General features: G+C 39.1%; 1 protein-coding gene across 6 annotated transcripts in view; it reads left to right on the top strand.

Annotated features, from left to right (window-relative positions):
- The window catches only part of ELL2 (elongation factor for RNA polymerase II 2), a 72,841-nt gene extending 58,758 nt beyond the window's left edge, over nt 1-14,083 (top strand). For all 6 annotated transcript variants that reach the window (XM_055565193.1, XM_055565160.1, XM_055565188.1 and 3 more), the window contains 7 exons: nt 808-932; nt 1,100-1,187; nt 3,147-3,714; nt 6,236-6,302; nt 9,929-10,100; nt 12,306-12,350; nt 12,442-14,083. In XM_055565193.1, the coding sequence (XP_055421168.1) occupies nt 808-932; nt 1,100-1,187; nt 3,147-3,714; nt 6,236-6,302; nt 9,929-10,100; nt 12,306-12,350; nt 12,442-12,558 (1,182 nt within the window). In that variant the 3' untranslated portion in view covers nt 12,559-14,083. The remainder of the gene's footprint in view (nt 1-807; nt 933-1,099; nt 1,188-3,146; nt 3,715-6,235; nt 6,303-9,928; nt 10,101-12,305; nt 12,351-12,441) is intronic.
- The last annotated feature ends 1,814 nt before the right edge of the window (nt 14,084-15,897 follow it).

The following is a 15,897-nucleotide window of genomic DNA, read 5'->3' as shown; positions in this document are numbered from 1 at the left end:
TACACCCGTGGAGGATTCATGTTGATGTATGGCAAAACCAATACAATATTGTAAAGTAATTAGCCTCCAATTAAAATAAATAAATTTAAATTTTAAAAAAAGATCATCAGAACTGATACTATTTATGAAGATAATTTCTGTTGATTACTGAAGGGAAAGTTTTGTAAACCAGCATATAGGCACTGTTTGATTTCTACTTAACACAAGTGGTCAGGGACTTGTATGGTGACTCAAAAGTAATGGAGTTAATGTTGTATAGTTGCTAAGTCCTAAATCTTTTGCAACCCCACAGACTAGCCTGCCAGGCTCCTCTGACTATGGGATTTCCAGGCAAGAATTCTGGAGTGGGTTGCCATTTCCTTCTCCAGGGAATTTTTCCAACCTAGGGATGGAACAGCATCTCCTGCATTGGCAGGTGGATTCTTTACCACTGAGCCACCTGGAAAGCCCCAATGGAGTTATAGCCAGAAATAAATAACAAAGTTGTTAAGAAAACTGTCTTAGATTTCTTTGACTAGGGAAAAAAAATTATTTAAAAAAACCTTCGTCCACTTTTTGCATAATGGTATAATTACTATTTAACATACAGCAGCCATCCAGGAAAAAAAAATAAATATGCATATAAAGTTTTATTTAATTCCCCAAGTGAAGTCAAATAGTATTTATTGAGATCTGGCATATGCAAAGCTAGCAGTCTCTTTGGAGCCATTTGGTATAGTTATTTTCAGTATAAATCCAAAAGATTGCCTGTTTTAGGCTAGGAAATCGCAAAAAGATCTAATGTTCTGTTTTCACACCATGTTCCAGGTAGCCAATCTGAATCCTAAAGACCTCTCATACACCTTAAAGGATTATGTTTTTAAAGAGCTTCAAAGAGACTGGCCTGGATACAATGAAATAGACAGACGGTCATTAGAGTCAGTGCTCTCAAGGTAAGTTCTTTTTTTTTCCCCCCTGCCTTTAAAAATGATGCAAATAAGTAATTATTTTAGTCATTGTTAGTTTAGGGTTGAGATGGAAAAAAAGAAGTAAGGGTAGGCTTTCTATCATGAACATTTGAAAACTGTCTCCCTAACTGGGACATGTGTATGCTTTACAGAAAATTAAACCCATCTCAGAATGCTGCCAGCACCAGCCGTTCAGAATCTCCTGTATGTTCTAGTAGAGACACTGCATCTTCTCCTCAGGTATTGCATAAACTTATATAATCATAGCCCTGAAATGGACTTTAGGTACCATTTTTTTTCAGGTTTTCTGATTTACACGTAAGAGAAATTAGACCCAGAAAAAGCTATATAGCCTCCCTACCCAAAGTCACATAGCAAGTTGTGACTAGCTCAGACAGAGCTCTCACTCTAGAATTCAGATCCCAGCTCCCAACCCAGAACTCTTTGCCACTACATAGCACTATTTGTCATTAAGGTACTTAATGTCTACCTTGCTATTCGGTTCTTTAAGTTTTCATTTTGTTGAGATTATCTACTTTTCCATTTAATCACTAACTAGAAGACAATATTTATTCAGCCTCATATCAAGTCTTAGATTATAGAGAAAATTGAATATATAAGCAAATAAAAAGTTCTGCCATTTCCATATATGTTTTCTCAAAGCATTTTTTGACTAGATCCCAATCAGACTATTCCAGTTAGACTCCATTCCAGCTTAGAGTTTCCCCCTTCAGTTGGAAGAAGGTGTGGAGATCGTGAGCAGCGTAAGAGTTCAAGCCCACCTGGTTCTCAGACCACCTCGAACGCTCTCAGGTCTCTGGGACTAGTGGTGAGACCGACCTGTCTCCCCCAGTGCTGTAGACAGAGTGCTCCTGTCCCTGAACCCCCCTCCTGAGGCTTAGGGAGACGGGACAGAAGTGGGGATCAACTCTCTGACTTGCCTTTTTATTTTAAATACTGTTATTGTTGTTGCTGGATTAGGATGATATTAGCATGATTTTTTTTCTTTACTTTTTTGAAACAGAAATTCCATATTATTTTTATGTACCAGTTGTTAAGACTTATCTTTTAATCCAGTGAAGAGATATATTTAAGGGGGGCCAGGGAGGAAGTGGATAGTATTTCAGCAATGATAGAGATTTATCGAGAAACTATTTTGAAGGTGCTGGTTGTTCCCATCTTAGGACAGGGGAAATAATAAGTAACAGCCAAAATACTTCTAACTGCAGCATCTTAGCACATTCAAAGAGATCAAATAAATGTAGGCTTGTTGCCCTGTTCCTTCCCCTGTTGATTCTGACAACCAATAATGGTTGGTTATATTCAGAGGAGGTTCTCACTGAATATAAGTAGGTCAGCTGTGGCCAGCAGAAGGAGGAGGCCACCTCTATTTAATACACTTCCTGAGTGATATAATCCACATAAATTGGCCTAGTCTCTCAAGTGGAGAAGGAAATGGCAACCCACTCCAGTACTTTTGCCTGGAAAATCCCATGGATGGAGGAGCCTGGTAGGCTACAATCAATGGGGTCAAAAAGAGTCAGACACAACTGAGCGACTTCACTTTCACTTTTCATTCTCATGCATTAGAGAAGGAAATGGCAACCCACTCCAGTGTTCTTGCCTGGAGAATCCCAGGGACAGAGGAGCCTAGTGGGCTGCCGTCTATGGGGTCACACAGAGTCGGACACGATGGGAGCGACTTAGCAGCAGCAGCAGCAGTCTCTCAAGGAATTGAGGGTGGGGTTACATGATCAGAAAGTATAATCTGATATATCTCTTCAAGAAACATGGTAGGGGGGCCTTCCCTGGTGTTCCAGTGGCTAAGTCTCCATGCTCCCAATGCAGGGGGTCCAGGTTTGATCCCTGGTCAGGCAACTAGATCCCACATACCCTAAGTAAGACCCAGTGCAGTCAAAAAAATAAATAAATTTAAAAAAAAAAAAAAAAGAAACAAACCATATTTTCCAGATTCTGTTTTTTTTTACACTAGACATGAAAACTTCTTGTAGGTTGTGCCTTAAGCTCAGAGAATAGTTAACACGATGCTGGTGATGAATTTAAATTGGTTATAAATTTAAGTATGAATAAAATTACTCAGTTCATATGGTAACGAGTGACACATGTATTACATTTTAGTGCAAACCGGCTCATTTATTTTTTTTTTCTTCTCTGTTTCCCCCTCACCACCATCCCTAGAAACGGCTTTTGGATTCAGATTTCATTGATCCTTTAATGAATAAAAAGGCTCGAATATCTCACCTGACAAATAGAGTGCCGCCAACATTAAATGGCCATTTGAATCCCACCAGTGAAAAATCCGCTGCAGGCCTCCCCCCGCCCCCTGCAGCTGCTGCCATCCCCTCGCCTCCACCGCTGCCTTCAACCCACCTGCCTGTCTCCAACCCGCCTCAGACTGTAAATTCTAACTCCAATTCCCCTAGCACTCCAGAAGGCCGGGGGACTCAAGACCTACCTGTTGACAGTTTTAGTCAAGATGGTAGTATCTATGAGGACCAGCAAGACAAATATACCTCTAGGACTTCTCTGGAAACCTTACCCCCTGGTTCAGTTCTACTAAAGTGTCCAGAGCCTATGGAAGAAAACCATTCGTCTCACAAAAAGTCCAAGAAGAAGTCCAAAAAACACAAGGAAAAGGACCAAATAAAAAAGCAAGACGTTGAGATAATTGAGGAAAAGGAAGAGGACCTTAAAAGAGAAGAGGAAATTGCCAAGCTGAACGACTCCAATCCGGATTCCAGTGAAGGTATTTTGCATTTGTAAAAACCCAACTCTGTGGGTTAAATGAACAGGAAGAGGGGACTGTGCTGAGTGTGAGAGTGTGCTGTTTAGAATTAGTAATGCTTTTTTATCAAATGACCTGCTGTTTAGTTATTAATTTTAGTATTGTCCTTTGGAGCACGTTTCTTTGTCTTCCGTTTTACAGTAGTCATTTTCTGTCTCTTCTTAGCCAACTGTTAACCATGGTTTTCTGCATTCATTAATAAGATGGTGACATCTGAAAATGGCCTTTGGTCCTCCAGGGACCCCCTTTGAGAAGGTGGACTTTGTTGCTCTTCTCCAGAGCTGTCACAGTACTGCGCAACCTCAGCGTGACCTATTATATGCCATTCGTGAACTGATTTAACCAGACACACAATTAGCGATAAAAATACTCATTTCCTTCTTTGCCAAAGAAACAGGGTCAACCCTGCTTTAATTAATAATAGCACAGGGGAAATGTCAAATTCTTTATAAAACAGGCGAGGTAAAATTACATGTGGAGATCCGTAGCATCATCTTCATTCAGAGTGAAAGCAATGTGTCTTGTGCAAGGCTATTTGTGACTAGCTTGATTGATTTGAGTGTTTTTTCTCCACCCCCCCACCCAATTTTGAGAACATTGTTTGAGTAAACTAACATCAGTTGTTATTAATAAATTTAACCATTTCAAATTTCTGGAAGCTTTAAAAGTCAAATATCTAGAGACCCAAAGAAGCCTAAAATCATGCTTTACTTCTGAAGAACAGTTAGTCGGTAGAAACACTGCTTACCTAAGGTGTAGCAGTCTTTAAAACCTAATGACATAATTAGATTTCTCTTAGTCCATATATTTAAAACGTAATGTCTCACACACCAGCATAGAGAAGATCCATGCTCATCATTTAGGACTGCTACCAGTTTTAAACCCAGCATAACTAAGGTAAAATTCCCCAGAAAAATTCAACTTTAGAAAATGTACTTCAGTGACTAGACTTTAAGGAGTTTTATCTTTATGTGATTCACCCATAATACTGAAAGCCTGTGGTACTTAGATTTAACTGACCGTTTTAACCATAGAAGAGAAGCTTGGATTATGGGGATAGTATGATTCAGTGCCTTTACTGACGTGGATTGAGTATATTGCCCATCAAAGCATAGCTGTTGAAATATTTAGATCAGCGTGGTAGTATATAGTAGCCCAAGAGTCAGTTGTAAGCTTTTTCCCTCAAACACTATCATACTTGAAGTTGCCAGATCAAGAAAAGAAAAGAGAATAATGAAACTTTGTGCTCAGTGAGCCAGATTCCTGGGTATGCTCCACTCCACACTTCCCACCATCAGAAGGTAATCCTGAGTCAAAGGCATCTGCTGGGAGGACTGGATCCCAGAATGTTGAGTCCTACAGCAGAGTTTGACTATTTTCCCACTTGGAAGCCGAGAGAAGCAGACCTAGTCTCTAAATCCTTCACTAAGGATGGACCAGCAGACCCCCATGCTGTGCACCCATTGAAATTTATCTGATGTCTGCGGCAAAGGAAAAGCCAGGTGACAAGCACTCAATGCCTTTTCCTTTAAGACTCGGGCTGTTGTAAAAACAAGCTTTTACCTAAGCCTGAATCAGATACGCACACACAGTAAGTCCACAAGGTCTGCATAATTTGTTTGGTGTGGTTTGTCCTTTAAAATATTAAACCAAGAAATTATTAAATACTCACTCTTGTTTTATATTGAACATGTATGTTTTGCCAGCAGGCAGGGCTTGGGTTTGAGTTACTAGTTTAATTCTACTTTGAATGATAAAAAAAATTACCCTAATAAAAAATCTAAACATACCCTCTGGAAATGGTACATTCAAACAAATGGAATACTGAGGGATTCACAGAGTAATTCTGAGTGACTGACTTGATTTATCTATTTATTTTGGCCTCGTAAGAAAAAAACCATGTAGTACTATGAGGGTTAGAGATTAGAGGAGTGTAAATTGTTCACTAATAACATTTTAAATTACTTTAAATTGATGGGAAGACTTCCTGCCCAATTGCACTGTCTGCATACAAAAAGAATAGCAGCAAAAATACAGTGATGGAAGCAGTCTGCTACCTGACTTCATTATCTCATCTGCCTTATTTGAATCCTACAAAAAGTAGATGTTGATATAAAGTTTGTATCTCCCATTGTCTGGCTGCATCTGCCACCACAGTCTTTGAATTGCTGGGCAGATGCCACAACTGTTGTGGAAAGAATAGAAGATTGACCTTGGGTTAAGATGGAATTCCTTTATTGTGCAGACACTGCAGTAGCCAGGGTGCTTTCAATGCCTGGCGTCGGTTCTGCTGGCGCTGGTCATAGGGCCTCTATTGTTCGTGCTCAATTGTATTCCTTGCTCACTGTTGCTTATTGAGATGGAAGAATAGAATTTGAGGAAAAGTGTTCCAGATGTTTCTGATCTATTTTAGAATTATAGGCATTTTGTAACCATACTGTTTGGTGAACGCTTGAAAAAAAATTTTTTTTCTTTTTTGCAGGAGTTAAAGAGGATTGCACTGCCTCCACGGAGCCTTCTTCAACAATTGAACTCCCAGATTATTTGATGTAAGTTCAAATGTCTGCCAGTGGGGGAGAACTGTTCAATTTTAGAAACTTTGCAAACTCTTTTCCCATAATTTGCAAATCAGAACAGTAAGAAGTTCAGAAATAAATAGAGTCCTGGAGCCACCCCTGCAATTGAAAGGCTGCCATTAAGCCTGCTCATCCCCAGTCCACTCTTGTCGGCTTCAACAGGTTGTGCCTGCCCCTGCCCTGAGCTCTGCTCAGTGGCCTTTAAGTATAGAGAAGCCTGTCCTTTGTTCTGAGGCCAGGCCAAGCATTTGATTATGGAAGATTTCAGGGATCTTACGCTTCAAAGCTGACAGTCTGTCAGTGCACAGTCATTCATTTGGGCCCCCAAAGGGACAGTTTATTACTATTAAAGTGCTTCAGCCTCTGCAGTTAATACAAAGGAGAAGGCAATGGCGCCCCACTCCAGTACTCTTGCCTGGAAAATCCCATGGACGGAGGAGCCTGGTGGGCTGCAGTCCATGGGGTCGCTAAGAGTCAGACACAACTGAGCGACTTCACTTTCACTTTTCACTTTCATGCATTGGAGAAGGAAATGGCAGCCAACTCCAGTCTTTTTGCCTGGAGAATCCCAGGGACGGGGGAGCCTGATGGGCTGCCGTCTATGGGGTCGCACAGAGTTGGACACGACTGAAGCAACTTAGCAGCAGCAGCAGAGATAGGTGGCTTTTGATTTAAATAAAGCTGTGCCATAAAATTAAGAGGAGAGAGCAGTAAAATTTGCTCATTTCGCTCTAATACTAGTTATAATGTTTTTCTTGTTGTGACAACAAGTTGCTAAATGCTAAGCTGGGGACTTTCTTATAACTGGTCATCACAGAAATTATAACTTGGACACATAATTCTAGCTTTTTTTTTTTACAGACTCAAAGGCTTTTGTAAGAAGAAAATAATTAAGTTGCAAGAGTCTAGAAAAATGGAGAGTGAAAGAACACACAGATTTACTCACCAGTAGCTTAGAAAATTAACAGATAGCTTACATGTAGACTAGAAAATGGAACCTGGGCTGTATGAACATTTTTTGTTTATCAGTAGCATCTCATGGTGTGCAAAGTTAAACTATGCGGTTTAGTGCTCCGTGTCTAATGAAACGTTCATTTCCAGAGTAGAAAACATTTTACACTAAAAATGTGTTACTTTGCTTAACAGTAGTGGTGAAAGCTATACTTATTTGGGAATGATACAGCATGGAATGATAATGCCGGTTATCATCTCTTAACTAAAAGGAATCCAGGAAACCATGCTGAATACTCTCTCATCTTAAAAGTCTGTGTTTGGGGCCGGGGTGTGGTGGGAGAGCAGTGAGTTGGAAAAGCTACTGCCACTGAGTTGGCCTGGTCAGGGATGGATGGGGGACAGTGACTGGCTCCACTGATGTGGGGGGTCACCTCTCCAAATGCGTTCCCTTTCAAGTCTTGTGAAAGGTGGCCCCCTCAAATAACAGCTGCAGTGCTGTGCTCTCATTCTCTTTCGACGGATTTTGAATTCCTCTTATACAATAGTAATACTGCTGTATATTTGTTACATAGAACAAAATCTTGTGGGGAGACTCAAAAGTAATTCTAACCATTCCCTCATGTATTCAGAGTGTTCGCTGTGTTTTGTCAACTTAAGCAATTAATTCTATACTTAATAAGTTGTTTCTAATTTACTGATCTACAGATGGTTGCTGCAGATATCTGCCTCTGCATTTCTATATGTTTATCATTTCTAGCTCTTTTAAAAATCATGAAAATATATAACCTCCATGATTGCTTAATTTACTTAAGCAGTTTATTTTAACCAAAGCTATCTTTTATAAATATTGCAGATTTTCTTAAAATGGTGATAAAGCATGAAATTTCAGAAAAATCACTAAAAATATAGAACTTAAACCTGTTTCTTAAGAAAACCAAAAGGACATCCTATAAAACCCTTAATGACCAGCCTCTGAATAATTCATACTGAACCACAACAGTCCTAATTTTTTTATAATATGAACACTTCTTAATAAGACTGTGGTTGTGACTTATCCAAAGTATTTAACATTTTATTCCATCACTACATTAAGAGCCAACTGCAGAACCATAACAATTTTTATTAAAAATAATGAAATGCTTTTCATTAAAATGTCAGTATAACCAAATAATCTTCTATAATAGCAACACAACTGCTGGCCACTTTGGTACTTTTTTCCCTAAGGGGGTAATTAAATTAAATAAGGAAGGTGTGGCCTCAGGTGTGATTTTGAAGAAAGTGGGATAAATGTTTTATATAACAAATGGAACCTGAGTTTCAGCTAAGCCGTTTTGCTTATGAATGCTTATCCCCAGGAACCTTTCTAGAGAGGACAGCTTCCCTGCTTGGCTGGTGAGGTTCCTTTTATAGAACGTATACTAGCAGGGCGGCTTTAAATCAGCATACTAACACTGTCTCAATTACACTTAGAAAATTAAACCTCCACATGGTCTAACTCAGCAGGAATAAAAATATTAATGAGGACATTAAGGTTGCTCACTGCATCACTTTTCTCACATTTGCAAATAGACATCTGTGCTATTTTGCATTTTAAACAAAACTGGTAAGATTGTCTAAAACCATTCTTGAGAGGACTGAACTCCCAAAATCTTCTTTAGTAAAAGAATAGATGTATACCCCCAGGGCACCCTGAAGCTCCTGCCTGAAATTGCTTCAAAATCTCAGTTTTTATCTCAAAAAATCAAGGGAATTTTGCATCCCATGACAGGAGCACAGGCTGCAAAGACCCAGATCCACAAATGATATAAACTTTAATATTATTGATTTACTTACCACCACTGAACAGACTGACACTGGGAAGATGACCTTCATTCTCTAGGTCCCTAGAGATACTCACACCCTGAAGTAAAATATTTGTAGCCTTTCTATTAAGAAAATAAACTGATAGTATAAAACTGGCTTTCTGTTACACATAGTATGGCAGTAAAAGTTTGAAAAGAACTAGAGAATTATTCCTTTTATCCCCCTTTTTATTTTTCCTGCTCTCTTATTTTTTTTTTAATGGTAAAACAATCCCCCTTTTGTATTTTATGTTTGCCTTGCCAGAAATGGGAGGAAAGGCAGAGGGAACGGCCTGAGGCACCTTGCTGGCAGCAGGTGTGCAAGGCCAAAGACAGAGACTGCCTCTCATAAAGCAGCGGGTCTAGAGAGCGCTCTGCCTTCAGCCCTTGGTGACTGTGTGGCATTCTCTGGCCTCTCGGTCCCCCACCAGCCCTCTGCTCTCCACGTGACTCTAATGGACGGGCTGGCCGCTGCCGCTAACGTGGTAGTCAGTTATTTCGAGCACAGAAAGCCTTAGGAAGCTACCTGTGTAAGTGCTGTCTTCTAGTTGCACTGTAATTCCATTGCCACCATGGTTTTGTTTTATTTTCCCACATTTACTCTCCTTCACTGAGGTTTTTAAACTCTGCTGTAGGATAGTTTCACTTGAAAGGTCTTTGAAGGAGTGGCAGGCTTCAAGCAGTGGTAGAGTGGGACTCAACCTAGGGAAACAACGCACAGATGTGGTTTCCAAATATTTGGCTTAAATATTGTGCGTCATGTTTGTTCTACAGCTCCTCTCCATTTACCTTTTGTCTTATTAGAAAATACATTGCCATCGTCTCCTATGAGCAACGCCAAAATTACAAGGATGACTTCAACGCTGAGTATGATGAATATAGGGCCTTGCATGCCAGGATGGAGACTGTGGCTAGAAGATTTATCAAACTGGATGCACAGCGAAAACGCCTTTCTCCAGGCTCAAAAGAGTACCAGGTAAACACATGTGTTCCTCAGTGGACTGACTTCATATTTTGCCTTCTTCCTTTCTCTGCCCTGCCCATCCCCAGACGTCCTGCTAGCCTTCAGAGCAGGTCCTTTCACAGACCAGCCTCTCTGCAGCTTTTGGCCTTGACTTAGAATTAGCTAGGAAAATAAATATTTGAAACAGTTCTTAAAAATAAGTAACACAATGAGCCTCTATTTCCTCCAATGTAAAAAAAAAAAAAATCACTATTTTTATATAATATGTATAAAATATATAATGTATACTAATATACTTCCCGTGACATAACATGTAGTGTACTAAGAAAAACACAGATGACTAAATAGGGGGAAGAAAAGCTGGATTTGGGATTCATCAAAATATTTGATTGCGTTACCTACTCAACTCAGACTATAGTTCTTATATCTGATACTATTCCCCAAAATTACTATTTTGAGTAAATTTATTTATTTTAAACCTCAGTCTGGCATAGAATATTAAAGGGAGCCTAAGACCACTCAGGTTTGGGGTTTAAGTGATGAAAAGGTGGGTGCTTCCAGCTAGTCCAGCTACTGACATTTGTTAGCAGGTATTAATCCGTTCTCACTTAACTACCTTAAGTGGTAATATTACTACAGCTGACACCGAGCAGGAGAAGCCTCACCCGCCTCCACAGTGTTCTTAGAGCCCTCAGCCAAAGGACTGGTATAAATGGGAGTTCCCCTCCTTGTGTAGGACAGATAAGTTTGTCGCACTTCACAGCCACAAATGGTGTCTCCATCATAGTCCACTGTTGTTCCAGCAGGAACCTACCCAAGAAAAAGCACCTATGCCCTGAAAGTGAAAGTCACTCAGTTGTGTCCAACTCTTTGCAACCCCATTGACTCTTCAGTTCATGAAATTCTCCAGGCCAGAATACTGGAGTTGGTAGCCTTTCCCTTCTCCAGGGGATCTTCCCAACCCAGGAATCGAACCCAGGTTTCCCACATTGCAGGCAGATTCTTTACCAGCTGAGCCATCAAGGAAGCCCTAGAGATTCACTATATCTTCTATTAGTGGGCCATCTTTTAAACAAGCTGCCTAAAGTTATAGAAGACTTTGTAGAGGAGTGGGTGGTTGGGAGTGCAAGAAGTTAGTGATACAGTGGTTAGGAGGTTTTTTTTTTTTCCTTCTATATAGTTATTTACTAGGGTACCACAATTATATTTAAACTAAAATGTAATTCTAAGAATTGCTTAGTGGTTAGGAGCAAGCTCTGAAGCCAGGAGGCTTGCCTTTGGTTCCTACCTCTGCTCTACTTGTGTGACCTTGGGAAGGTTACTTACTTGCCTGAAAATACTCAAAATCCCATCCATAGAGTGAGATGATTATAGCTGTGCAGAACAAATGTAAGCATTTGGAAACTGCTTAGATGCATAGTATATCAGGTCATATGGTACATAAAGGTTAGCTCTTCCCTTGCAACTCAATTCTCCTCCCTAGAGGAAATCAGTATTACCAGTTCCCAGTGTATTCTTTCAGAAGGCTGTGTGATTATAAGATATACACAAGTAAATTCACAAATATACCATATTTAATTGAACCTAAGATGTCATCATCAATAAGATGCACTGTTGTCTTATGTTCCAGTAAGTTGAGATACTTTATTACATTATCTGATTTCATTAAAAATTCTCAGAACATAATATTTTGTTTCTCCCTTATAAACAAATGATACCAAACTATATAAAACTGTTTGTACTTTGCTTTTTTCATTGAACAACATGTATCTTAGAGAACTTTTTTACGTAAGCACATGCAGCACTCCCCTCATCTTTAATGGCCTCTTAGAATTCCTTCGGAGAAGGCAGTGGCACCCCACTCGAGTGCTCTTGCCTGGAAAATCCCATGGATGGAGGAGCCTGGTAGGCTGCAGTCCATGGGGTCGCTAAGAGTTGGACACGGCTAAGCGACTTCGCTTTCACTTTTCACTTCATGCATTGGAGAAGGAAATGGCAACCCACTCCGGTGTTCTTGCCTGGAGAATCCCAGGGACGGGGGAGCCTGGTGGCTGCCGTCTATGGGGTCACACAGAGTCGGACACGACTGAAGTGACTTAGCATAGCATAGGATTCCTTTGTATGGATTAGTGGATGTTTGCTTGCCAGTTGTGAGTTATCTGTTTATACCACAAAGAAAAAAAGTTCTCTTCTGATTTCTAATTATTACTTTTCTAGAATGTTCATGAAGAAGTCTTACAAGAATATCAGAAGATAAAGCAGGTAGGTATCATCACTATTAGTTTTCTGACCTCATTGAGAAAGTATTACGAATTCCATAGTCTTACCCCTGTTTTGTTTTTTTCATCCACAGTCTAGTCCCAATTACCACGAAGAAAAATACCGATGCGAGTATCTTCATAACAAGCTAGCTCACATCAAAAGACTAATAGGTGAATTTGACCAACAGCAAGCAGAGTCATGGCACTAGAGCTCTGCTTGGACCAGAAGATGTGAATAAACTTAAGCTTATTTATTTAAAATTCCAAATGAATTGCTCTCAAAATTCTAAAAAATGAAACTTTGCCTGTTGAAAGTTTCAGTATTAGTAAACTTGAGTTACCTTTTCTTTTTTTCCTTGCTTTCCCATTTTACTTTGCTTCCTTGCATTTTTGAAGCTGCTTTTTCTGGTCCTTTCTTCACCTTTAAGACTTGTGTTTTTCAATAGAAATAATTTTTTTTTTAGATATTGGGGATCCAGTGTCTGTACTTCAAATCAACTTTTTTCCTTAAAAACTGTGTTTGTCATTAGAAATGATTTTCTTTCTTTTTTTTTTTTTTTTTTTTTAGATATTAGGGATCCAGTGTCCACACTTCAAAGTTATGTATGTTTAAAAAAAAAAAAAAAAAAGGCAGTAACATGCAAGGTGAAATGCTTTTGGATAAACATAAGCCTATTTTCTGACCTTTCTTAATGCGAACTCTTTGCCTTAAATGGTAGAACATTTAGAAATTTGCACAAAATACAAAAAAAAAAAGTTAAAACATTGTTTTGGAGGGTTAAGAAATAGAAAGGTGTGTGAGTACGTGTATAGATCTGTATACACACGTGTATATATAGGCTGACTTGATCTAGAACAGTAATCGCCCTGCAAGTTAACCCCCCATTGCAATGGTTGCCTTAAGGTGTTTGCTAGTTGTGTACCTAGTGTGGTTACTCATTAGCTACACTGCTTCCCATTTGATTAGAGCAGTGGGAAGTACACTGTGGCCTACCAGCGTCTGAACGCGTGTGCTCGACCTGTGTGTGTGTGCAGAGGTGGTATGGATGTGAGCGTGCGTGGAGGAGAAAAGCTGCTACTCTCAGTAGGCCAAACGCTCAGGTGAAACAACTGACGAGTGTTACTGTAGGTGTTTTTTTTTTTCCTGTCAAATTGCTACTTCTATCATGGAAGACAAAAAGCATTTCCATTTCAACCGTTTGTCAGCTTTATTAGTGTTGGGCAAAATTGAGATGTTATGAAAATGAAACAGATCTATAGTTTTGGGGCAAAATTATAACATGAAATGTGTAGGTAACCTATTTATATACTGCTATAAAGTATTTTTTGAAGAGAGATATGCAAAGAAGCTATTACCTACATGAAATGTATATTTAAAGAATTTTTTTTTTCATCCTGGGTGCCAGGAATATAAAACAGAGCGGATATATTTAACCATAACATACTGTGATTCATCAAACAGCACAAACTTTCATTTCATGGAGTTTATCTGTTGACGTTGATTTAAACTATCATTTGTTTTATCGTGTGGGAACATAAGTTATGTGGTCAAAAATATAAGGGTTTTGAACTAATGTTGATACAAGTTGTGTTGTCTTATCGTATTGTTTTTCAAAGTGCTGCCAGTTTAAAAGGGAAGCATTATGTTTACAAATATGTTTTGAAATGTTTGCCAAAATTTTGGTGGTATCTTTAATAAAGATGTTTGTCTCCAGCATCCAAAAAAATATATAACTTCGTTGTGTATCGTTGTAAACCAGAAAATGCTGGTATCCAAAAAAAACCTGAGAGAACATGTAGATGGAATTTTGTCTTTGGAGTTCCAAAACATTAACATGAAAGAGTAAATAATATGGTAAAAGTACACTATACAAAGACTACAACAAGGCCCTGTGCACTCTAACTCTAATACATTACCACAGAAATTTGATTTCTACATAGCATGGACCTCTTAGGGAATTTGATTTTTTTTTTTAAGCATTGAGATCCCTGGTGCTCTTCCTTTTACCTCAGAATTGGTACAATCATTGTGTTCATTGATATCAAACTTTCAGTTGGGAAAAAAAAATAGGAAAAGAAACTGGGGATAAAGTTGGTCCTCACTTCATTATGGTGGAGTCTCCTGAGGGATTCTTCCATAGGTGATGACCTCATAGAGGTCATTTCTTAGACATCGTGGCCTTTTAATCAAAGACCGTGTGCTGCTACTTGCTGTGAGTGGTGTTTCTCAAAAGCAAGGTGCTCGGGCCACTTGCATCCCCCAAATTAGAATCTCTGGAGATGGGGCCCACATAGCCACATTTTCATAAGTATCCTCCAAGTGACTTCTGCAAGCTAAAGTGTAAGAACCTTTGGCTTGGAAGTGACTCTAAACATTTAGGTCTCTAAATCTCAAGGTCTTGAACTGAAATTCAGCTGGTTGTTTTTGTTTTTTTTTAAGCCCATCTCTCAGCAGGCGCAAATCACTTTTCCTCTCAACATCATTTGAGGCACCCTCAATTGTTTCACTGCCAGCTCTTACTTTAAAACTTGTTTACAAATAAGGCAAGCCTTCCAGTTGGTTGATTGTTGGCCCTTGGAGCTCCTACCCACCTCCATCAGCATGTCTTCTGGTTTACAAATTGGGTAACAATGGAAGCTGGAGATGCTTTCTGAAAATCCAGGATTGCACGCCCACAGACTTGACCACCTACCTATAAAAGCCTTAATTTAGATGTTTGTTGTGTACATTGGGCAGATCCTTGCAAAACGTGTATCTGTCTGTCTTGCAAATTTGAGAGGTGTAAATCTCTGAATCTGCTGTTACCTGAGACTGCATCTCTTTTAAAGATAGGCATAGGCCTATTAAAATATTTATATTTATAATCATCTTTCATCTCCTACTGCAAGATTTTTAGATTCTCTCAAATAATTGCTGCAGGAATGGGTGGCCACGTAGTTACTACTCTGGTAGAATTTATTTAGGTTTTGTTTTAGTTCAGTTTTGTTTTGTTTTTTGAGAGAAATAGTTAAGTGTAAAATAGCATTGTCAAGATGAGACAATGACTTATTATTTGTTCATCACATTTCACCTAAAATAATTTGAAGCACTCTTGAAGATTTTTACCAACACCCATAAATTAACTCCAGAATGAATGAGCAGCTGATTTAATACAAACCAAAAATAGCATCAAGTAGATGTGGTTTTTTTGTTTTATGTGAGGTTTCACTTCCTGCCTTGTTGCTTATGTATCTCCCTTGGAATACTTGAGAGGGGTTAATACCCTCGTAGAGATGAATGTTCAGAACTTGCTCTCACAGAAGTAATTGGTGTCGTCAGTTGATATCATTGCTGCGTGCATTAATTATAAAAATCCAGTATTAACCTTCCTTCATCTCTGACTGATCTTTTAACCTTTATAGGAGTTTTCTTTCCCCTTAAAATATTTCACCTTATTCTGTCAAACAAATGCATATTTTCATGTTTGAAGCAAGGTGTTGAAATGAGGTTTAGACACAAATGGTGCATCAGTTCCGACCCTCCGCTTGGTTGCCTTGCCCTTCCACTA

This window comes from Bubalus kerabau, chromosome 1, assembly GCF_029407905.1.
Source record: "Bubalus kerabau isolate K-KA32 ecotype Philippines breed swamp buffalo chromosome 1, PCC_UOA_SB_1v2, whole genome shotgun sequence".
Lineage (NCBI taxonomy): Eukaryota > Metazoa > Chordata > Mammalia > Artiodactyla > Bovidae > Bubalus > Bubalus kerabau.
This window is presented reverse-complemented; position numbering and strand designations above follow the sequence as displayed.